At 45.1% G+C, this 24,474-nt stretch overlaps 1 protein-coding gene across 1 annotated transcript; it reads right to left on the bottom strand.

Annotated features, from left to right (window-relative positions):
• Positions 1–253: 253 nt before the first annotated feature.
• On the bottom strand, positions 254–19,784 carry LOC146869476 (keratin, type I cytoskeletal 12-like). The gene is made up of 8 exons (XM_085599868.1): positions 19,089–19,784; positions 15,951–16,033; positions 10,120–10,276; positions 8,102–8,260; positions 7,703–7,828; positions 4,247–4,464; positions 4,111–4,136; positions 254–866 (listed from the first exon to the last, which is right to left on the bottom strand). Exons 1-8 carry the CDS (start codon positions 19,695–19,697, stop codon positions 763–765), a joined length of 1,482 nt encoding a protein of 493 aa, XP_085455994.1. The 5' UTR covers positions 19,698–19,784; the 3' UTR covers positions 254–762.
• Positions 19,785–24,474: the final 4,690 nt, after the last annotated feature.

Raw genomic sequence — 24,474 nt, 5'->3', positions numbered from 1 at the left:
TTGTCACACGTCCTCCAGTGATGAGCATGTGCTGCTCTACCTCCAGCAGGTATATCTCTAGATGGATATGAAGCACTGTTGTCACATGTCCTCCAGTGATAAGCATGTGCTCTACAACTGCTTCCTCATCTGAAAATTTAGGAAACAAACCTCCACTACTAAGACCAGTGTGACGACAGATCATTAGAAGAAAGAAGAAACAGCATAGTTAGAGAAATGTTTTCGAACTCTTTGCTACCAGAACATCAAACCATTGTTTGAATTCAGAAAGGTTTATTGAATACTAATTTCACAAAAGTAGAGATTTACATTTTCTGTTCAAGACAGAGATGAGACCCCCCAAAAAGAACCTTATGACAGTGAATAGCGCCACTTCCCAGCCGTGAATGTACTACACATAGGACATTTATGATGAGTACAATTGGCGCAAGTTATTAGATGTAACAGGTTATTCGCTTATTCTTCATCCTTTCGCTGGTCAATAGTACGTAAGAGAGATCTAAGGTATCTTCTTGTTCATCATGTGTATCGTCTCATTTACTTGGATACGTGACGGGCTGGTGAAGTGTCCATCAGTGCAATGAAGGAACCAGAACATTCTTTGGTCATTTTTGCAGAGTTGAAAATGGCCATTTTAAAGCAGGATTGGCAGCATGCGGGGTTGGATTATGAAAGGAGAAGGTGTCCCTCCTCCGGGGCTGTGCATCTTGTTGAAGGATTCCTTGTAGACAAGCATTTCATAGGTAGAGACTCAGGTGCTGGCTACAGTTTCTGCTCACTTTGTTTCTCCTCTTGTGAAACCACTTTGCCGTCAACCACGTTCTGGATGATGGTCTTTACAACGCGGCTTCTGACGCTGTCTGGGGCTAAAACGAAGAAGAAACATGGAGGTGAAATATGGAACACAGGAAGGATGCCTCTGAAGAACAAATGATGAGGAGGGAAACAAAGAGGGCCATGAGCATGTAAAATGGAGTGTGAAATTCTGCATCAAACCATGAATCAGGATTGCCATTTTTCCCTCACATATCCATTCATTTGTGTATCTACATTCAATCATTTCATTTGTAAAGCGCGCTACTTACCCGTGAGGGTCTCAAGGCGCTGAGGGGTGGGGAGTGCCGTTACTGTTCATTGAACGTAGATAGGTAGGTCGGCTTCTGAATCGGCCAGAGAAGTGTTTCATTTGAAACCAGGAAGTGCTCCAAATGAAACGGGTCAATGAAAATCCTACATTCTCCTCAAGTAGGCTTTGTTCCCAGGGCACTTGTTCCCTGTGAATATGTTAATGTTTATGCCCGATAATCATGGAGACATGATGTGCCTCCTGTTGAGATCCCTTTGGATGCTTGTACTTCCCTGGGCTATCCCAGTGGGTGCTTGTGTCTCATGTAAATATTATATTTGTAAGTGTGGGATGCTCTTGTTGGTTCATGTCCCACATAGAAATATTATTATTATTTGGATAGCCCTTTATCTGAAAATATTGTTATTGGTGTAGGTCATGTCAAGATGTTAACATTGGTGAATGTCCATCAGTAGACTATTTTTAACATTCAGGCATGTGCTTTATTAGCACATTCTATATGGTGCATATGGGTCACATGAAGCATCTACTTTTGCACGTGTCCCATTGGCGTATCCTAGTTGGTGCATCGCCTCGTGTGATCATTTTGTTCAGTACCTGGGCTACATGGAAATGTTCTCATTTTTTTCAGCCGTTCACTTGAATGTGCTAATAACAGTGCATCATCTCAATGCAAACATGCTAACCCTGGTGCATAGGTGTTTTCTAATACAGTGCTTCAAGTGAACATTATAATTGGTATATGTTCCTGATGGTGTTAACTGGTGCATATGCCTTATGAGCAAATTCTCATTGGATGACATGGCCCTTGAGATCATTCTATGTGTGTGCATATGTGTATCGTGACAATGACATCTTTTAGAATGTGTATCATGTGAAGATCCGTGTAGGGTGTGAGCCTTGTGGGAACGTTCCAGCTGGTGCAGGTGCCACCTGGGATCATTGTATTTTTACTGCCCATCTTTCATGTCAATATGCTGTTATTGGCGCAGGTGAACATGTGAATGTTGGTGCACGTGCCCCATGAGAATACACCTGGGAATGGACTCAATTTGAAGAGTCTAAATGGTGCACGTGCATCAGACAAACATTATAGTTGGAGCATGCGCATTCGGATCGATATGGTGCATGCAAATTTATGCGAATATCATGGTAATATTTGTAGACACTCGTGAATATTTTAATGGGAATGCATGTGTCCTCCATGCAAACATTCTTTTGTCATGTGACCATCCTAACATCTCTGACAAATATGCCTAGACGGAGACGACCATCGTGTACCCGGACCATCAGGCCCTCTCCAGTGTCCACTGGCTTTCTTTCGGGATTCATAGGTAGTTTTTATTTGTGATGGTCAGCTCCACATCCATCCTATAATTAAGAAACTCTCCATGGTAAAACAGAATGAGTGTGTGCTTGAGGGGGCGGCACCTTATTGTATGGTAAATGAGTGAGAGAGTGAGGGACTCCCAGGGCATCAGATCCTTTGGGACCAGAGCTTCGGACCATTGTGTGTGTTTCACTGCACACATTTGGAAGATGGAAGTGAATGAATTAATTTATGAAGAAAAACAAGACACATTGTAGGCAGAGAGATCCCTGTCAGACAGTCTTGGATTTCAAGTAAGAGTGATCAGGCTTAGAGAGACATGACCAGATCTTCATGTGCCAGCAGTCAGTCTGCATGTAACACCAGGCTGAGAGGGCTAGGTGATGTGTAGGATTTCCAAGATGAGAAGTTACATAGACCAGCATCAATAGCACAGGAGGGTTTCATGTTTTGAGGGAGCCTGGGAAAAGCTGTACTCTCGCTGCATGTGAGTTGAAGTGTGTTTGCAGGTTCATAGTCTTGTCCAAAATAAAGCCCAGGCACTGGTCAGATTCGCCAATGGAGGGGTGGCAGCTCAGCACGGAGCTGAAGTTCAGCACGGCTTGTGTTGGGATGGCGGAGTTAGCAGAAGAGCTGAGGAGGGACTCAGATCTGTGCAATAGTGGTAGTTGGGAAGTGTGAGGCCAGCTTCCAATGCTGCTCACACTCCTGGACAGCCAGAAGGCATGGGTGGGATAACCATTAATTTAACCTCACCATCTTCTGATGGACTGGGCTGCCTTGAGGATGGGGATGTTCTTGTTCAAGGAGGTGTCTCTCAGACGTTAAGTTTCTTTACTAAATTCAGTAAAATGTGGTCCCTCCTCCCCGTTTATCAGGCATCTTTCTAGCTTCTTCCGCTGGTTCAAATAGTAAAGCAATGCTGGCCCTTCATGGGCACCTATAAAAAGATCATGTTTAGGGATGTGCAAAATGTGTGTTGTTTCCTTTTATGAAGTTATGCAAAGTTCCACAAAAATGTACGAGAAATGAGGTGAAATCTAAAAGCAGCATTCAGCACTTTCATTGTCTGGATGGGCTTCCTTGGGCCCTTTTGGACACACATTACACTAAAAAACAGGGAAAAAATCACCAGTGCCATGAACAATAGTCGCTCGCGTTCTGGTGATTTGTGCTGTTTATGTGCTCCCATGCTAATCTGTGTCACGTGCTGGAATGGCCTAATTTCGGGAATTTTGCGTAACAAGTGAAACAAAAAATTCTTGGAATGGCGCAAGATTATGCCAGCAAGGGAAGGTTCACCCAGGCCTATTGATGTTCACATCAGGCAGAGCTGCCTGATGGACATTCAGCCCCGGTCACTTGAGGGCCATCAAGAGCGAGCAACTCAAAGCTTCTCATTTCAACCCCGCCCGCAGGCTCTCATCACATCCTCTCGGCTCCCCCCCCATCACCATTAATGGGGTGTCCCTGGAGACAGTATGAATGAGCCTGTGACAGAGGAGGTGGCTGTGTGAGTGAAAGTGTGCTGACAGCAGAGGAGATGTGATGCTTTGATGGGGCAGATGTTTGCTTCCTGGGAGCCTTTGGTGGTCTGTAGCACTCCAGCGCTACAACAAGTGTCTTTATGAAGCAAGAAACAGGCCATTGTGAAGGCATGGACATGGAGCAAAGACAAAAGAGAGACACTCACCTTTTCTTGCCTGAGAGCTGTGACCACTGAAAGCAAACAAAAAGAGACACGCATGACTGAGTGTATTCTACTGGGTCAATTTCCAAGCACTTAGAAGCTGCAAAGTGGGAATGATCCTGGCTCTGAGTGTTCATACCTGTCCTCGCCCTCCAGCAGGCGCCGGTAGGTCTCGATCTCCTTCTCCAGCCTGGTCTTGATGTCCAAGAGTTCCTCATACTCTGCCATCTGCTGCTCCATATCGCCTCTGAGATCTGCCAGCTGCTCCTCCACCATGCTGATTTTGACTTGAAGTTGTGCCAGCTGGGCGCAGTAGTTTCCTTCTGTTTCTGCTAAGTTGCTTTCTAGGGAATTTTTCTGCCAGAGAGAAAGGCAAGGGAGGGGGCTTTGAACCATTGTGATAAAGCATAAGGAAGGTTGTACGTATAGGAACACTGGACAGCGCACTTATTAGCACTTGCTTTGGCTATGGTGGAAACATTTCCGTCTATCTGTTTTCACATGTTCTCATTGTTTGGAGAAAAGCTAGAAATATAAGAAAATGAAATAGAGAGATGAAGGAGAAAAGTGAAAGTAGAGAGAGGAAGAACTGACAGGGGGAGTTAATTGAGGGCAAGAGGAAAGAATGGAGAGGGAGGCTAAAGGAAGTGGAGAAATTGGGTGGTAAAACTGATAGAGAAAGTAATGAAGTTGAGAGAAGGCGAAATAAATGAGCATAGGAGGAGAGTGTTGAAATGAAGGGGATAACGGAGGATGGGGAGGCAGTAGAGTACAGTAGAATGAGTAGAGAGAGAAGGGATATCACTTTGGTATAGTGCAGGAATATCAGGTTTTGAATATTGTGCTAAACAAATATGGCTGCCAGAATAAACGTACCCGGACTATATGTAAATGACACATTGAGAAATGAACGGGCAGGAGACAGAAGAAGTGCAAAGAGGTAATGAGAATAGCATAGCAAGAAAGGTGAAGTAGAGAGAGAAGGGTGGTAAAGATAAAGATCAGGCAGGCCAGCTGGTGAAGTAGGGTGAGATGTATGGTAAAGAGACAAAGGTGAGCTAGTCTGAATGAAAGCTACAAAGAGGTGGAGCAAGGAAGGGGAGGATAAAAAGAGAGAGAAAGAGGCAGAGAGATAATACGGGTTTAGAGATAGAAAAATCTAGATATGGGGATAAGGACATTCACCACAATGTTCAAGGGTGGAGTTCACAGAGAGATGAGGTAGAGTGAGAGGGAAGGTAGAAAGAGATGTGAGGCAGATAGAGATATTTGAGGGGTTAGGTAGTCAGGGAAGAATAGAGATGTGCGGTAGGGTAGTAAGAGGCGTGGAAGGAAGGGAGATGTAAAAAGAGGTCAGGTAAAGAGATTAGTGAGTCAGAGAGAAAGGTGGATAGAGGGATGATGGGCAAAAACAGCTGAGCTATAGGTAAAAGGTGAAGTAGAGAGACAAAGGTGAAGCAGAGAAACAGCGGTGAGGTATAGAGACAGTATGAGGCTTAGCAAATGTTTTGAGGTACAGAGATGGATAAGTTGAGTAGATGAAAGAATGCGAGGTAAAGAGGATGAGTTGAAACAGAAAAGGTACAGAGAAACATCGCAAGGGAGAGAAGGTGAAGGCATTCAAAGAGGAGCATGGCAGTTAGACCGGTGATTTACAGGGAACAGAGCTAGTAAAAGAGCAGAGATAAGGTAGTGAATGAAATGTGAGATATCCTGAGAGGTGAGGGAAAGATGAGGATTAGAAAGATGAGAGTTACATAGCGAAACAACATAGAGATGTGTGATGAAAAGAGTGTTGAGTTTGGGAAAGCAGTGAGAGAAAGGCAGAGAGAAGTAGATCGGAAGAAAGACATAGGGGCATATTATCAAGAAACGGCATTAAAATTATCGCCGCTTTAGTGGCAAAAAACTGCCGCTAAAGCGGCGATAATGGGCTTGATGATATGCCCTTGAGAATTCCCATAGAAGCCCATGTCCTGGTGTCAACATGGGCTTCTATTGGAATTCTCTGCGGCATATTATCAAGCCCATTATCGCCGCTTTAGCTGTAGTTTTCTGCCGCTAAAGCGGGGATAATTTTAACGCCGTGTTTGATAATATGCCCCATAGATAGGTGAGGGTAAGAGAGATATGAGCTTTGAGAGAGGTGGGGTAGGTGGAAGAGAAGAGACAGGGGTGAGATTGAAACAGAGCAGACAGCTGCAGAAAGAGGGGCGAGGCATAGAGAACGTTGAGGTAGAGAGAGCTTAGAGAGGTAGAGGTACAGAGGTAGGCACAGGGTGGTAAAGAAGAGGTGAGGTTGTGAGAGGTTGAAAGGTGGGACAGAGAGAGGAATATTTGAGAGTGATAGGTGAGGTACACGCGGGTGAGCTAGAGCTTCGGTAGCAAAAGAGCGAGTTGTTACATGGAAATGGAGAGGTAGGTAGAGAGAAAGGGAAAGAGAGACAGTGAGGTAGAAGATGTGAGGTGAAATACAGAGGGAGGAATGGGATAGAAGGAGAGGTGAGTCAGAAAAATAAAAGTATAGTGTGGTGAAGGTGACATAGAGGTAGTATGAGAGAGAGGCAGATAGAGAAATGAGGACAAGAAAACGGTGCGTATTTAGTGATTGGTGAAATAGAGACACATATGGTATGGGCAGAGTTGAAGCAGAAAAAAGTGATACTAGGAAGAGGTGGAGAGGTAGAAGAAGAGGCAAAGTAGACAGAAGGAGGTGAGGTAAAGAATACGTCTGATTAGAGTCGGAAGAGAGGCAAAGAGATAAACAGTTAAGTCTAGGTAGAACCAAGGATAAGTAGAAGGAGACAGTCAGAGAAGAAAGAGAATATGAAGTAGAAAAAGAGACAGAGGTGAGAAAGAGAGAGATATGTAACTGTAATACAAGGGCTTAGAAGGGGAAGGACTTGAAAACTGTGCAATTTGCCTGTGCCTAAAACTGTTACTGGTTTTGGTCAGCGACAGCTTTGCGCAAATTACCTCTTCTTTCGTTAGTTTATAACTAAGGAGAGAAGCTTAGTCTGAAAAATATACTACAGCCCAAATGTCACATGTTTGAAGAGTGATGTTTTGTAACTCTAAGAAACAACAAAAGTCACCAAAATGAACCTGTGCTTAACCCTCTGGTAGCGTGGCTCAAAAGCAGTCAGGCCTACCTTAGAGTCAATGTGTAAAGTGTTTGAGCAGCAGGAGGTTCCTGCCATTGAGTACACAATGAGCACACACAAACCATGCTAAAGAGCACAATAATGATCATAACAAAAAATGTTTCTGTTGCTATTGTTCTGTGTCCCTATTGATTGGCATCACACCAACCAACATGAGACCTCACAACAATAGTGTGTTGGCTGCAGAGATCTGTATGTGGCCTGGAGGTCACATGCCAAACATCTAGCGAGGCGACTTACTCTTTCTTCCATCTAGTGTTGACAAAAGAGCTATCACTCTCTTGGGCAATAACATTTCTGAATAAATAACTCATACTATGTAAGTTTGGCTCTTATAGTTGAAATATGTGGAGGTTGGTCACAACTGAAGAAAGGATTTATAGTCTAGTGTTGTGTCTTTATATTGAAAAAGAATAGCTGTTGCCACCTACCATCGCCAGAGCGGACTGCAGCTCAATCTCCAAGGACTGCAGGGAGCGCCTCAGCTCGGAGATCTCGCTCTTGCTTGACTGCATCTGTTCAGCCCCGGTGGAAATCTCCTGCTTGAGGTGTTTGCTCTAAGAGAGAACATAGGCAGGAGTGACCACTTGACATTTAGTGTAGGCCCATCCCCAACCCAAGGGATCAGAGTGGAATGATCTGTGAGGTCTCTGTATGGCTATTGGACACTGGGCAGAGGGCGACATGTTGGACAGAGCCTACCATGGGACTGATATTGGCATTACAGAGGGGATTAACGTTTGGAGAAATGTCTAGGTTTGCCGATCAACCATCCATCTTATTACATAGCCCGGATGAATTTCACTGTGATGATTCCCTCTCCTACTCACCGCCTCCAGGAACTTTGCTTCTGCATCCTGGCGGTTCTTCTCGGCCATCGCCTCGTATTGACCTCGCATGTCATTGAGGATCTTCATCAGGTCAGTGCCTGGGGCAGCATTCATCTCAACGCTGAGCTCTCCTTGGGCCCCCTGGAATCCTTTCATTTCCTATAGGAGAGGAGCGCATTTGAGTGCTGGAAATGGACCAGTCTATAAGAATTTGGACCTGAACTAGAGCCTGGATGATGATATAAATACACTGATTCTGGTGCATGTGGTAACTGTGCTATCAGTGGAATCACAATTGGCAGAATTGCTACCAACATTTTGCAGTTTGCCAGTGGTAAGTCCACCTGCGGTAATTTACTGCTTGCACTAGTAAATGGTGAATTTTACATTACCACAACTGTCTAAACCAGTTTCTTCGTCATCTTTGATTTTTAATTTACAGTTATTTTCCTGTACAAAGGACTGTACATATGTCTAAATTTAAATATGAAGGCTTCATACGGGATCCATGCTTTTCAGAAAAGCTTGATATTACAAAATTAGTTTTGTATCCACTGGCTCATCAAACAGAAGAGAATCAAAATTCCCACAAATTCACCAAGACTATACAAAAGGACAGACACACACCCAGGGATCCTTTAGCTGAGTTGCAAAAGTTTCTCAGGGCTTATAATAGAATCTTCTCTATGACAAAAGTTCATACCTTCATGCCCACATCCAAATACCCAGAATTAAAGTTTTAACTCTGTCCCTGCACGACTACCACATAGTACCAGTGCAGATGTACAACTTTCTAAAATTTGTAAAGCTTTCCAGAAGTACACCTTGAAAGCAGAGATATTAATATGTTTACTAGTATACATTAGGAAGACATTTTTAATTCCCATTATATATGTTATACAGTTATACATGTAAAACGCCATTGCTTTAGTGCCATGATGAAATTCATTTTTTCAAGAAAAAAATTCCCTATGGGAAAACACCTTTTCCGATGGATAAACCCCTTGCTCTCCACCCGCACCAGTTTTAAGGGGTGTTTACTCCTGCCCTTGGCAGGACTAGGGGGCTCATTTAGAGTTTGGTGAGTAGACCGCTATCCGCCAGGGTGGCCAAGCTCATAATTACCTTTCCCACCTTGATGGATCATCACCCTTCATGTTAAGAGATCTCCGCTAGCTTGCAAAGATCTCTGTGCCTTCTGAAGGCTCAGATAGTTTGCTAACTGGCCTCGGTGTTTAATGGGGCTGCTTAGCGTAGGTTTTTTTTACCCAAAAGCAGGAGGTTTTTTTGTAAAGCAAAATACTACTACCCCTGACAATCTGACTCCCAAGTTGTGGGAATCATTTTTGTTTTTTTCTACCAGATTTTCCATTGTGATCCCAAGCAGAAAAAAATCAGTTTTTTTGTCAGTCTGCTCTACATAGTGCAGCTGCTGTGATGTGCTTGCACTTACAGCTCGAGTGCACCGAGCAGTTAAAGTGAAGTTTCTGCTGGGAGAGCCAGTGGAGTTACCGCCAACAAAACATGGCGGTGTGCCTGGCTCTAAATAGTGCAGTGAACTATCAGTTTGTGAGAGAGGGTTCTCCATCACATTTCTGCCCCCATTTTAAATGATGCCTTAATTCTCCAATCATTTTAAGGTGAGGAGGAGTCTGGGATTTCCTACAAACTTTCAAGTTCCAATGTGAGCCCCAACTTTCAATGCGAACTTCCGCGTGGCGCTCCCACTTGCCTTTTCTTGATTGGGATTTTCTCACATCATTACTCCATTCTAGGGGTAATATTACACATGAACATTGCTATGTTTTCTATTGAATTTCCTGACATTGCTATCACTCTATATAATCAAAGCACCACTATAATGTGAGTTCTTCGCAATTTGCAAATCTGAGGTTGATAGAAAGGGCCTCGCAGATGCCATGCCATCCTATTAAATGCAAGAGTTCACCACTAACCTTGGTTATGAATGCCTCTATAGTTTGCCATTTCCTTTGTCTAGCTTTAGAATCAAAACTTACCTGTTCGTGGTTCTTCTTTAGGGAAGCCAGCTCCTCTTGCAGGCTCTCGACTTGTCCCTCAAGGTCCGACTTGGACGAGGTCAACTCGTCCAGCACCTTCCGCAGTCCAGTGGTATCGGCCACCACGCTCTGGCGCATATGTAACTCGTTCTCATACCTGGGCAAAAATGACGAGATTTATGCGGCTGTCAACGATGGTCAGTGAAGTGTTTGTGAACATTTGCCTTATGGTGCAATGTCAAGTAGCCACAAGGAGGCACCATACTGCAACAAAGGACCTTGAAAATGGCTTTGTTCTCTGGGCACTCATCCTCCCCAGATGCAAATTGCCAACTTTGCCTTAGCTGTGTGTCAGACCTGTGGTCAATGTACCCACCTCCTGTTTTAACAGCGTAATAGGACTGTTTTATTACATTCAGCATCAGAAACAGTATTTAGACATATTTGTAAAACATGTCTGAGCCTGGAGGTAGCAGAGAGCTGCACATACAGCATTACTTAACATCACAGCACTAAGATACCTCACAAAAAGTGCAAGAGGATACCCCTATAGCCATAAACAAAATATTGAAAAATTGCAGAAATAAATAAGTGTTTATTTTTTCACCCACCTGGTGACATTTTCATACATGTTATAGAAATCGGTGCGAAAACAGCTAGTCACGGCTTCATATTATGGCTGGAAATTGCCACATGTGTATAGTTGCCTGAAATAACTGCTAATCTTGCCCACATTGATGTTATTCATTTTATTGGCTAGAGAGTGATGGAAGGCTGAGTCATCCTTGACTGAGTTCCAGCCTGTGAATTTTAGGTCCCACATTGGTCTGTGCAGTTGGAACCTTATCCCACCAGTGTGTGTCTGTCAGTTGTAAGTTATCCACAGATGCCTAGTGGCAGAACAGAACCTAAATGTGTTGTTGAGGTAAATAGGGGAAGCTTGAGATATTTGAAAGAAACTCTTTTAACCACTGGTAACCATTACAGTCAAGAATAGCTGAGGCAGAAGAAGAACTAGGCAGACTCAGCAATTTTAGCAGCCGTGTTTTGAATACGCTTGAGCTTCTTCAAGACATTTTTGGAAGCTCCTAAAAAGGAAGATTTGCAGTAGGCAAGGCCGCTGCGAACAGTGGCATGAACCACGATGTGGCTAGCCAGAGGGGAGCCGAGGAACTATTCTGGAGGTGTATTACTTTCCCCATGCAATTTCAGATGGAATTTTTAGACAGCACTTCAGCCAAAATGCTGAACAGATTTCTACCAAATTTGGGGAGGGGGCGGTGAGGGGTAGATTATTTCTGAGAAAGCAAGTTTATTCTGATTTAGTATAAATCCATTCATCAGTTTTTGAGAAGTTAAGGTTACACATTTATAGATATCTTGATAGTTGGACTGAAAGTTAAAAAAATCAAGCCATCGGCTTGGCAAAGGGGACTTTCTTAAAGTGAGCGCTCTGATTGGCTGGCCGCAACATGAACAAAAACATTGCGGCAGCCGTTACAGGACTTGTCCTGTAAATATTATACAAAAACGATTTAGGGGGGCAGGGTAGGGATACCATGACCCCCCCAAGCGCTTTTATGGAGTTGAGGAAAGATTTTTTCGACAAATGTTTTTGGGGGTTTTGTGATCCGCATAACTACTGTGGGATCAGCCATAAACCTTTTTTTTAGTATTGCACAGGTTGTACTGGCTTACAGTGTAAATTGAATAAGAGATTAGTGGATGATGTCACCAAGTGATGCCATCAATTATGTCAATGAACATGTTATGAGTGATATAATTGAATAATATTAATACAAAGTGGGTCAAAGCAATATATAAATATGTATGACACGCTCAGTTTCTGGACAGTGAAAACATGAAGGGGCGGTCGAGAGCACATCAGTGTGAACCGTTGCATCATAATGCAAACCCTCCCCTGGAACTCCAAAGTAAAGATGTAGTTCAGGGGGATGCTGTCTGGCACTAGATGACGTAGCATCAATTTAATAATAGAAGAAGGTGGCAATAAAATAGAATGATACCACCACAACGCGCGTCAGCGACCCCTGTCTGTGTGGTCCACAGCGCGTGATTCATTTGTGTCACAGTGATGCAGAATATAAACCGCTCCCAGCAGGTTAGAATGGGCATATTGACCTGTTCTGATTTTTAATGACTGCTGGAGGTATGCAATAAAATAGAATGATACCACCACAACGCGCGTCAGCGACTCCTGTCTGTGTGGTCCACAGAGAGTGATTCATTTGTGTCGCAGTAATGCAGAATATAAACCGCTCCCAGCAGGTTAGAATGGGCATATTGACCTGTTCTGATTTTTAATGACTGCTGGAGGTATGCAATAAAATAGAATGATACCACAACGCGCGTCAGCGACCCCTGTCTGTGTAGTCCACGGAGCATGATTCATTTGTGTTGCAGTAATGCAGAATATAAACTGCTCTCGGCAGGTTATTAAGGGCATATTGACCTGTTCTGATTTTTAATGAATGCTGGAGGTATGCAATAAAATAGAATGATACCACAACACGCGTCAGCGACCCCTGTCTATTTGGTCCATGGAGCGTGATTCATTTGTGTCGCAGTGATGCAGAATATAAACTGCTCCCAGCAGGTTAAAATGGGCATATTGACCTGTTCTGATTTTTAATGAATGCTGGAGGTATGCAATAAAATAGAGTGATACCACCACAACGCGCGTCAGCGACCCCTGTCTGTGTGATCCACAGCGCGTGATTCATTTGTGTCGCAGTGACGCAGAATATAAACTGCTCCCAGCAGGTTACAATGGGCATATTGACCTGTTCTGATTTTTAATGAATGCTGGAGGTATGCAATAAAATAGAATGGTACCACCACAACGCGCGTCAGCGACCCCTGTCTGTGTGATCCACAGGGCGTGATTCATTTGTGTCGCAGTGATGCAGAATATAAACTGCTCCCAGCAGGTTACAATGGGCATATTGACCTGTTCTGATTTTTAATGAATGCTGGAGGTATGCAATAAAATAGAATGGTACCACCACAACGCGCGTCAGCGACCCCTGTCTGTGTGATCCATAGGGCGTGATTCATTTGTGTCACAGTGATGCAGAATATAAACTGCTCCCAGCAGGTTACAATGGGCATATTGACCTGTTCTGATTTTTAATGAATGCTGGCGGTATGCAATAAAATAGAATAATACCACAGCGCGCGTCAGCGACCCCTGTCTGTGTGATCCACAGAGCGTGATTCATTTGTGTCGCAGTAATGCAGAATATAAACTGCTCCCAGCAGGTTACAATGGGCATATTGACCTGTTCTGATTTTTAATGACTGCTGGAGGTATGCAATAAAATAGAATGATACCACAGCGCGCGTCAGCGACCCCTGTCTGTGTGATCCACAGGGCGTGATTCATTTGTGTCACAGTGATGCAGAATATAAACTGCTCCCAGCAGGTTACAATGGGCATATTGACCTGTTCTGATTTTTAATGAATGCTGGAGGTATGCAATAAAATAAAATGATACCACAGCGCGCGTCAGCGACCCCTGTCTGTGTGATCCACAGGGCGTGATTCATTTGTGTCGCAGTGATGCAGAATATAAACTGCTCCCAGCAGGTTACAATGGGCATATTGACCTGTTCTGATTTTTAATGAATGCTGGAGGTATGCAATAAAATAGAATGGTACCACCACAACGCGCGTCAGCGACCCCTGTCTGTGTGATCCACAGGGCGTGATTCATTTGTGTCACAGTGATGCAGAATATAAACTGCTCCCAGCAGGTTACAATGGGCATATTTACCTGTTCTGATTTTTAATGAATGCTGGCGGTATGCAATAAAATAGAATAATACCACAGCGCGCGTCAGCGACCCCTGTCTGTGTGATCCACAGAGCGTGATTCATTTGTGTCGCAGTAATGCAGAATATAAACTGCTCCCAGCAGGTTACAATGGGCATATTGACCTGTTCTGATTTTTAATGACTGCTGGAGGTATGCAATAAAATAGAATGATACCACAGCGCGCGTCAGCGACCCCTGTCTGTGTGATCCACAGGGCGTGATTCATTTGTGTCACAGTGATGCAGAATATAAACTGCTCCCAGCAGGTTACAATGGGCATATTGACCTGTTCTGATTTTTAATGAATGCTGAAGGTATGCAATAAAATAGAATGGTACCACCACAACGCGCGTCAGCGACCCCTGTCTGTGTGGTCCACAGCGCGTGATTCATTTGTGTCGCAGTGATGCAGAATATAAACTGCTCCCAGCAGGTTACAATGGGCATATTGACCTGTTCTGATTTTTAATGAATGCTGGAGGTATGCAATAAAATAAAATGATACCACAGCGCGCGTCAGCGACCCCTGTCTGTGTGATCCACAGGGCGTGATTCATTTGTGTCGCAGTGATGCAGAATATAAACTGCTCCCAGCAGGTTAGAATGGGCATATTGCGCAGTTCTGATTTTTAATGAATGCTGGAGGTATGCAATAAAATAGAATGATACCACAGCGCGCGTCAGCGACCCCTGTCTGTGTGATCCACAGAGCGTGATTCATTTGTGTCGCAGTGATGCAGAATATAAACTGCTCCCAGCAGGTTAGAATGGGCATATTGCGCAGTTCAGATTTTTAATGAATGCTGGAGGTATGCATGGGGTTATGACTGAGGTGTGAGTGATATAAGGTTATGGGGCTCATGGTAATATCTCAGTTGAATAATGTAAAATAATTTTTTTAAGTTTTTACTTGTTATGAATTTTGTAAAGAGATTTTGATATTGCTTTTTCGTATGAATAATAAAAAGTGTTATTTTTGATAAACTTTGAGTTATTTGTCATAGTTGGCAGGTGGTTTTGTTGCTTAGAAGTGATAAAGGTTGAGCAGGAGTCCTTGAGACATATTTATTATCTAATTGCCCTTCTCCTGACCTAAAATCGTTTTTCTGGGATTACCCTTTGTGGTGCCAATTCTCAGATGGCAGCTGTGGCATCAGCACTTTGACCTAAGCACTGGTTTGGCATTGCCTACGTCGTGGACATGTTGGGATGGCCTATGCAGCTTCGAGGGTGGTAGGATCTAGGCTAAGAAGTCCATGATTATCGTTGGGCGGGGCGCGCAAACACCTCGTCAGCATCAGCCACGCAAGGAGGACTGTTAGTCAGCCGCACTTCTTCTGGTGTTAACAGATGCCTATTTGAGATGTTGTGTTGACAGGGCATCCAAATATAATCTTGTAAACATTAACATGTGCCAGCAAGATGTATATGATTGCAATGCAAACCTATCTATGGGTTATGTATGTGTTTAGGTGGGCACCTGGGTGGAGGGAAGTCCGGGTAGAGTACAATTGGCCCATTGCCTCACCCAGAGCCCCTCATCATTCTTGTATAAGTTTGGAACATGGAGGAGGCTCAAGGCTTGGTAAGTAAATGGGCTTTCTTGAGCCCTCTTTGTTTTCTGGTCATGCCCAATGTTTTGACTGCCTCGGACACACCAGGAAATGCAGCGCTTAACAAATCAGGTATGGCAGCTTCCATCCCTGGCTAGCCCCTAATGCTCCTCGGTTACTATTTGCACCACTTGAGCACTTTGTACAATCCAATCCTGATTGAGATGGAGTTAGTGGTATGTATTTCCTGTTGCGGAAAAACGGTAGCCAAACATTTATAGGCAGAACAAGCAAAAATAATTTCTGTCTTTTGACATCCAATCAATCTCCTTTCAAATGAATGACCTGGCCTCTGTTTCTTGTGCTATGTGTTATTGAGAGTTAGAGGTATCTCGCTCTTTGCGACCGCAGCACGCATTACGTAGATCTTCTGACTCACTTAAGTTTGAAGTCCTCAGCTGCCAGTCTGGCATTGTCAATCTGCAGGACAATCTTGGCGTTGTCGCTGGTGGCAGCAATAATCTGGAGGCGGCAAAAGACCGAGAGATGGGGTTAGGGTACACCTGCTGGTGTGGACAGTCACGAAATGACAAATATACAGTGACTTATTAAAATCTGTGAATTACAAAACACAACAACAATGCTACCGCTCTCAGGAGCTCGCAGATGATTGCCCACCGGCCCTCTTCATGCCTTAACATCTACTTACCTGCCATACTCCACAAGATAATTTAAGGGTGTGGATATAATATCTAGGGCTTTGTAAGACTAGATTCAGGATAGCTTTTGAGGATATCCAGGGACGATTCATTTACGAATAAGCATCTGCATGGAACTCACTCGCATAGTCAGAGGTTATAAGAACTCACCTAGACATGCACCGGAGACCCCTGCTATAGAGTGACTGTATGGCACCGGATCACAAGCACCCTGAGGCTCCAGTTTGAGCATTTATTTTATAAACTCTTGTAATTAGGGACATTACTCCTTGTGATTCAATTGAAACAAGCCAAAACTACAACTCCCACAATGCATTCATTTGAAAAGAAACAGCGTCCTAGTCACATGGGGTCAACCTCTAATTCTAAATAACACCTAGACGAATGGCTAAAAAAACAAGCATTGGCATAGCCAATAGGTCTCGCCTTTGGGACCTTATAAGTGTTTAGCCATGCAGCACATTATCCTGGGTGCTGTGCCACTAGATTGGCATGGTAAATGACAATGCCTTTTATTTATGTTTTTAAAATATAAATAAAAGGCATAGTCATTTTCAAAGGCCAGCCCGTTTAGATACTGTGACATCCCTCAGAAATACATTGGGGGGTGGGAGGTGTAGGGAATGGCCGGCGGCCGACAGAAAGGTAGAAATGCATCGACGACGGAAGAGGGACCTTAGCATGTGCAGCACACAGTGTAACCTCTCTGTGTGTCATCTGCGGTTTGGGAGGCACAAAGAACAGGTTATTGCAACAACAATGTATACATCCCTGATTGTTTCACCTGTGTCTTCCTGTGGTTTAATAAACCAAATATTTTATCTTAAAGCGGCATAGCATAGACCGTCTGAGGAGAAACCAACATCAGCACTGGCAAAGGTGCTCAAACCACCCCCGACCTGCAGGAGGCCGTGGCTTGGATGGAGTCGCGAGGGCACGGACAGGTCAAGCAGGGTCTAGCCTGCTCTGAAAGCGCCCCAGACCAGTGCGGCCCTGACCAAATTGTGAAGAGCAAAAACAGGACATGCACTAAAGACATAAAAGCGGGACTACAACTGTGTAGCAACTATGAAGAACAGAATGACTTAAACGACTGAACTAACATAGAAAACGACATATTCGCGAAATCACATGCAACTTTGACGCTTGGTATCATCTGTGCCTCTTGCATTGCGTCCTCGTGAGTCTTGCTACGCAGCTCTGCACCGGCACACAAAAAGACTGCCTCACACTGCCCAGTCGACCCTCTTTGAAAACTAGGACATGTAGCTTATTTACAGAAATTTGCCAGACAGGGAGTTTTCCTATAAATATCACGCTAGACTGTATTCCGATCCCGAGCTTACTCGGCAGCTAAAAATTAGAACATATTTTAATATTCGGAATTCTCTAAAACAGCTAGCACTGGAAACGCCAGCAGTTATAAGATGGCAACACCGCAGCACTCTCAAAGCCTGCCTGCTTTGCAGCAAAGCTCAATACCATTGGCAGAAATTTTAAATTGTATTTATAAAGTGCTTACTACCCCTGCTGAGGCCCCTATTCACTTTGCGGCGAGGAGCACGCCAGAAATAAGCTGCAAAGAAGACAAGCATTGGCCGCACGCGAGCGGCCGGAGACGCAATATGTGGTGGGGGAGGGGGAGAAGCGGGAGTTGTGTGTGCGCGTGCATTATCGTGATCGCGATCGCTCTGAAAGCGAAAGTGATCGCGATCGCGATGCCGCACGAGTTTGCAAAGTGCTGCTGGCGGCCGGCGGCGAGCGTGCACGATCGCGTGAACGCAAGCATTAGGCCAGCCAGCAGCACTTTGAAAATCCCACATACAAAATGACTCTCCGAGCCAGCGCATGCGCTGGGCTCAGCGACACCTAAAAAGAGCAAAAGGCTACAATAGTGAATAGTATCTACTGAGAAGTACTTAGTTTCCAGCCATGCCAAATGTCCAGATTTGTTAAGAGATTTCGCTTACATTGCGAACACATTTTCCAATTGTACCTATGGAATTCTCCCAAGTTACTGTGTATGTTTTCGTGAGTGACCCTGAGTTAACATTGCATAAATTCTTCACTCATTCATCGCCCAATGATAATCTCTAAGTGTAGATGTTGAAGCTTTGCACTTCACTCGAGAATGCTCTACTTTGCCAATTGTAGACCAGGTCTTTCTTCACTCTCTGCGCTTCTCCGCTGAAAGAGCGGAAGTTTCAAACTACGACCCCTGAACGTCACTCGTCTTAAATAGGAAGCCATAGCATCGCCGTGCTGCTGGGAAAGTGCGCGTTGCTGATAGAAATAAACTGTAATGTATGTTTAGACCTTTTGTTAGTGGGAATGTATGAATGTGGATTGTTTTCCGCGGTATTTGTCATTTTTTCTACATTTCAATAGATTTCTTTCTTTCTTATTTTGATGAAAAAGTGGGGACAAGAATGAAACAGGGCGTTACCCGACTTTTGTATCCGAAGAGGGGGGAAGAGTGAAGGTGAAGACATAGGGGACAAGAGTGCCCTTCCACACAAGCAACACAAACCGAGAATAGGCACTTTAGGGCATGAAGTCCGTATGTTTGTTTTTCCGCTGTACGAGGGAACAATGATCCATCTGATCCTGGAACAAAAGCTCTTTTGCATTTTATATTTTACCTGAAGGTGCTGGCAAGGATGAATGTGAAATCTTGGGAGTGCAACTCATGTAGGAGGAAGTGGACTCAATCTGGCAGAGACTGGCATGGGAATAGATATGTTTCTTATCTAAAATGCATTCCAACACCTTTAAATATGCATCTCGTACCCCAAATCCAACACACACATTCTCTCAGGGCATGATTTGTGTTCAGTGATAATAGATGGATTTCTTACCTGTTTTTGGAGCTCTGCAATTATCGAAAAATATTTACTATAGTCCTGAGCTCCTGCGGAACCTCCTTTATGGTGCTTTGCATACCAGTCCTTGATTTTATTTTCAAGCTCCAGGTTGGCACTTTCCAGTTCTTTGACTTTGTCCAGATAGGTCGCCAGGCGATTGTTTAAGTTCTGCATAGTCTGCTTCTCACCACCAGAGAGAAGGCCCTCGCTGCCACTGATGCTCCCCCCAGCCCCGCCACCAAATGCCCCGCCACCAAATGCCCCACCAGCTTGGCTGCCACCAAAACCACCACCGCCAAAGGCATCTCCTCCTGCACCACCACCATATCCGCCACCACCAAAGCCACCAGTACCACCAAAGCTACCTCCTGCTGCACCACCACCATACCCACTGCCAAAGCCTCCACTAACCTGGCTGCCACCAAAACTACCACCACCACCAACGCCACCTCCTCCTACACTACCAGCATATCCACCACCAACAAAGCCGCCAGCACCATCTGCACCACCACCTGCTCCACTGCTGCCTTGTAAGCCACCAAAGCTGGCTCCACCACCACTTACTGAAACCCGGGTAGAGCCACTACTGCGTTGCAAAGACATGATGACGGGGAAGAATTGTTTTCCAGCAATGTGAAATCAAAGAAGGCGACTGGCTGTGCTGGCAATGCAGTTGGGTTTCTGAGCCTTTATATACAATTTTAACTGGGTGTTCCACTTCTAAAAGTAAATTGTTAACTTGCAGCATTGTGCTCTCCCTCCCTGTAAGTAGTAATGTAATTAGTTAATGGTCTAGCCTTATTTGGCTTACTTATTTCTCATCAGTTTGCAGAAAGCCTGAGGATGGCTTCCTGTCAGCCCTCGGGAGGTAACGCGGGTGGAGCAACCCTAAGCATTAATTTTAATTACTGTAATCTTATAATCATATTTGATGAAAGTATGGCCCCTGTGTTTGGAAACAAATCCCTGCTTTAATGTGCTTTTTACTGTTTGCAAAATGAACAATATGCGTTTAACAAACCGTCAGCAAATATATCAGTGAACAGACTACACACAGTTGGGCATTCCCCACAATTGTTATGCAAAAGATTTCCAAACCTTTTAAAAAATTGTATACACTATTTGTATTTTATCTAATCATACCTGAATGTAGTGCTTTATTTAGGCGAGCTGTTGGAGGTGGGGCCACTCATTTTTAGGGGCTTACTTTTCCTCTCCAGATATTTACCGAGTGCAAGGGAGGGAAACACAAGCAAAGTGGAAAGACAGAAGAAGAGACAGGTGGAGAAAACTGTCCCAAAGGGGGAAAGCAGGAACCTGAAAGAGCGGAATAAAGAGGCGGGGAGTGTCTGATGGTGGATTTCAGAGACATGAGCTAGATGTAAGACCACACAGTCTTGGCATTCCATGCCAACATTTAATTGCACTAGCCACAGGCTTCTGAGCAGAGCTTTGGGTACCATCACTCATTCCTAAACTAAACACTTTCCTAACCCATCATACGTCATATATATCATAGTTCATAAGTATTATAAATATGCACATACATATTCATTTCACAACTATGCCAGTATGATCAGACACTCCTCATGCAACCCAGCAAAACCTGAATAACCTAAGACTATTCAAAACACTGTAATTCATATACATACTAGAAGCGCAACACGTGTCTTGTTCTTAACATAAAATCATAGAAGCCTAGTTGCAACAACACGGTTGCATAGTGCTGTGCTATTAAAAAGTGTGACTTGGATTCCGCAGGCTTCTATGTTGCCGGAAAAGTACCATGCAGCGCACAGTTGCACGCCTCATAAGCATTTATCATCATATCAGGATTTACGACCCTTAAATCATTCCTATGGGCTGTAACCTGCAATAGAGAGGTTTGAGCATTTCCTTTTTTTAGGTCTCGCTGAGACACCGAACGCTGTCTCTTTGAGACATTTTGTAAGTGGGCTTTCAAAAGTGCTACCCACATGGTTTTGCTGGCCTAGGGCTTGAGTGCACGATGGCGTGCACGTGCACAGCTGCTCCTCTGCTCCTTGCATTCCCCCCTCCCTTCTCACCCAGCCCTTTGATGCTCTGCTCGATTACTTTCACTTTCGCCGCTTTGACCCTTGCATTCCCCCCTCCCTTCTCACCCAGCCCTTTGATGCTCTGCTCGATTACTTTCACTTTCGCCGCTTTGATCGCAAACGCGATCACTTCCGCTTGGCATAGCCTGTACTTGTTCTCTTTTTCCTCACATATGCTCTTCCCTCTATGTTTTTCTCTCTGGTCTCACATGTGCTATTCCCTCTGTATTTTCACTCTGCCCTCACATGTGCTTTTCCCTCTCTATTTTTCTCTTTCCTCACACATGCTATTCCCTCTGTATTTGTCTCTCTTCCCTCACATGTACTCTTCCCTCTGCATTTTTTCTCTATGCTCTCACATGTGCACTTCGCTCTGTATTTTTTTCTCTGCCCTCGCATGTGTTCTTCTCTCTATATTTTTCTCACTGCTCTCACTTGCTCTCTTCCCTCTATGTTTTTATCTCCGGTCTAACATGCGCCCTACCCTCTGTATTTTTCGCTTTGCTCTCGCATGAGCTCTTCCCTCTCTATTTTTCTCTCCTCCCTCACATGGACTCTTCCCTCTGTATTTTTCTCTCTGCCCTAACGTGCTTTTCCCTCTGTATTTTTCTCTCTGCCCTCACATACTCTTCCCTGTATGTTTTCCTCTTTCCTCTTTGCCCTCAAGTGCACTCTTCCCTCTGATCACATGCATACACAACTATGCACACATACAAACACACACATGCATTTACACACACATATGAACATATACAAACACACACACATGCATAAACATATGCATATACATGCACACCAACACACCAACCCCACATACACATATAAACAAGCACGCACACCAACATACTCAAACACATATACATCCACACAAACATGCATACACAGACATAGGTATACACACAAACATATGTGTACACATCCATGAAGACAAATGAACACAATGACACACCCATACTTGCACACCAACACACACATGCATACACAAACATATACACATACAAACACACACATACATACACACACAGATATATACATATAGACACACACACTATGCACACACACGCATCTCCCGTACTGTCTCAGGGGAAGAGACGGTGTCAGCTGTCTCCTAGAGACGTGTTTCTCCTTCACGGCAAGGCCAATCAGTACGTTTTGTTTAACCGTGTGGTCATGAATCCTTTAATTGCATAAGTGAGCGGGTATGGATGTAAACAAAAATGTAACACTAATACTACATTTTCTGTCACTCTTGTGAACAGGTTTGCTGTGAATGTATGAATGAGAATGGCGTTTTAGAATATGTTGCATGGAAAAGGGTCAACATGGTGTATACGTGTTTTTGGTGTTTTTTTTTTTTTTTTTTTTTAATTTATCTTTTATTGCATGGTTAACGTCATGATATACCGGATTCGGATGCTTCATTGGAGATCAGTTGTTTGGCCCGTGGTTATTTACGAGTTTGGAAAATACTTTTTTATTGTTTCGATTCTTTTTGTCTCTGCCCTATCTCTTGGCTGCGTCCTTACTCTCTCCCATCTTCTCTCTCCACCTCTTTGCTACATGTTCTCTCGTAATGTTTTAATTTTCCCCAACTCTCCTATTTACTCTCTCTAATTCTTTTTTTGCTCCTTTTCTGTCTCTGTCCCTTCTCTCCTCTTTCCCTCCCCACCTGTCCCTTCTCTAACCCCACTCCTCTTCCTCTGCCCGCCCCCCATCCCTCTCTCTCTCGCAGTACTGCAGCATAGGCAGCACCAGGTCTCTGATGCCTTCTCAGTGTTGGCCCTGGGGGTGGAGGAGGTAAGTCAGCCCCCCAAGTGAATCCCATTATTAACAGATAGTGAACCTCTATTTACCAACAAGTACGGAGCGGTCTCGGGTGACGGCTGATGCGAACAGTGATCTGCTCTCGGCCCCGGCATGGCCTGTGGGGTGGGGGCGTTACCTTACACTAGGAGAGGAAGTAAAAGTGATATCCTCCCCTCCCCCCCACTCCACCACTGTCTCTCCTCACACTCCACCTCTCTCTCTCCTCCACTTCTGATTCCCTTCCAACTCGGTCTCTCCATACCCTCCACCTCGGTCTCTCCTTACCCTCCACCTCGGTCTCTCCTTACCCTCCACCTCGGTCTCTCCTCACCCTCCACCTCGGTCTCTCCTCCCTCTCCACCTCGGTCTCTCCTCACTCTCCACCTCGGTCTCTCCTCACCCTCCACCTCGGTCTCTCCTCACCCTCAACCTCGGTCTCTCCTCACCCTCCACCTCACCCTCCTCACCCTCCACGTCTCTCCTCACCCTCCACGTGTCTCTCCTCACCCTCCACACGTGTCTCTCCTCGCCCTCCACGTGTCTCTCCTCGCCCTCCACACGTCTCTCCTCACCCTCCACACGTGTCTCTCCTCACCCTCCACACGTGTCTCTCCTCACCCTCCACACGTGTCTCTCCTCACCCTCCACACGTGTCTCTGCTCACCCTCCACATGTGTCTCTGCTCACCCTCCATGTGTCTCTCCTCACCCTCCACACGTCTCTCCTCACCCTCCACACGTCTCTCCTCACCCTCCACAGATCTCTCTCCTCACCCTCCACCTCACCCTCCACACGTGTCTCTCCTCACCCTCCGTGTCTCTCCTCACCCTCCGTGTGTCTCTCCTCACCCTCCACGTGTCTCTCCTCACCCTCCACGTGTCTCTCCTCACCCTCCACATGTCTCTCCTCACCCTCCATGTCTCTCCTCACCCTCCACGTGTCTCTCCTCACCCTCCACACGTGTCTCTCCTCGCCCTCCACGTGTCTCTCCTCGCCCTCCACACGTCTCTCCTCACCCTCCACACGTGTCTCTCCTCACCCTCCACACATGTCTCTCCTCACCCTCCACACGTGTCTCTCCTCACCCTCCACACGTGTCCCTGCTCACCCTCCACACGTGTCTCTGCTCACCCTCCACATATGTCTCTGCTCACCCTCCACGTGTCTCTCCTCACCCTCCACACGTCTCTGCTCACCCTCCACACGTCTCTCCTCACCCTCCACACATCTCTCTCCTAACCCTCCACCTCACCCTCCACACGTGTCTCTCCTCACCCTCCGTGTCTCTCCTCACCCTCCACGTGTCTCTCCTCACCCTCCACGTGTCTCTCCTCACCCTCCACGTGTCTCTCCTCACCCTCCACGTGTCTCTCCTCACCCTCCACATGTCTCTCCTCACCCTCCATGTCTCTCCTCACCCTTCACACGTCTCTCCTCACCCTCCTCACCCTCCTCAGTGCGTTCTTGTATCCGTTGAAGAGAACCTTGGGAAATGCATT

Source organism: Triturus cristatus, chromosome 1_1 (genome assembly GCF_964204655.1).
Source record: "Triturus cristatus chromosome 1_1, aTriCri1.1, whole genome shotgun sequence".
NCBI lineage: Eukaryota > Metazoa > Chordata > Amphibia > Caudata > Salamandridae > Triturus > Triturus cristatus.
Note: the sequence above shows the minus strand (reverse complement) of the source record. Positions and strands in the feature narration are given on the sequence as shown.

Coding starts and splice junctions, on each gene's coding strand:
- LOC146869476 (XM_085599868.1), bottom strand. CDS start 19,697: ATGTCTTTGCAACGCAGTAGTGGCTCTACCCGGGTTTCAGTAAGTGGT. Junction 8,261..10,119: donor TAAAGAAGAACCACGAACAG/GTAAGTTTTGAT, acceptor CCTCTCCTATAG/GAAATGAAAGGATTCCAGGG. Junction 7,829..8,101: donor AAGCAAAGTTCCTGGAGGCG/GTGAGTAGGAGA, acceptor GTTCTCTCTTAG/AGCAAACACCTCAAGCAGGA.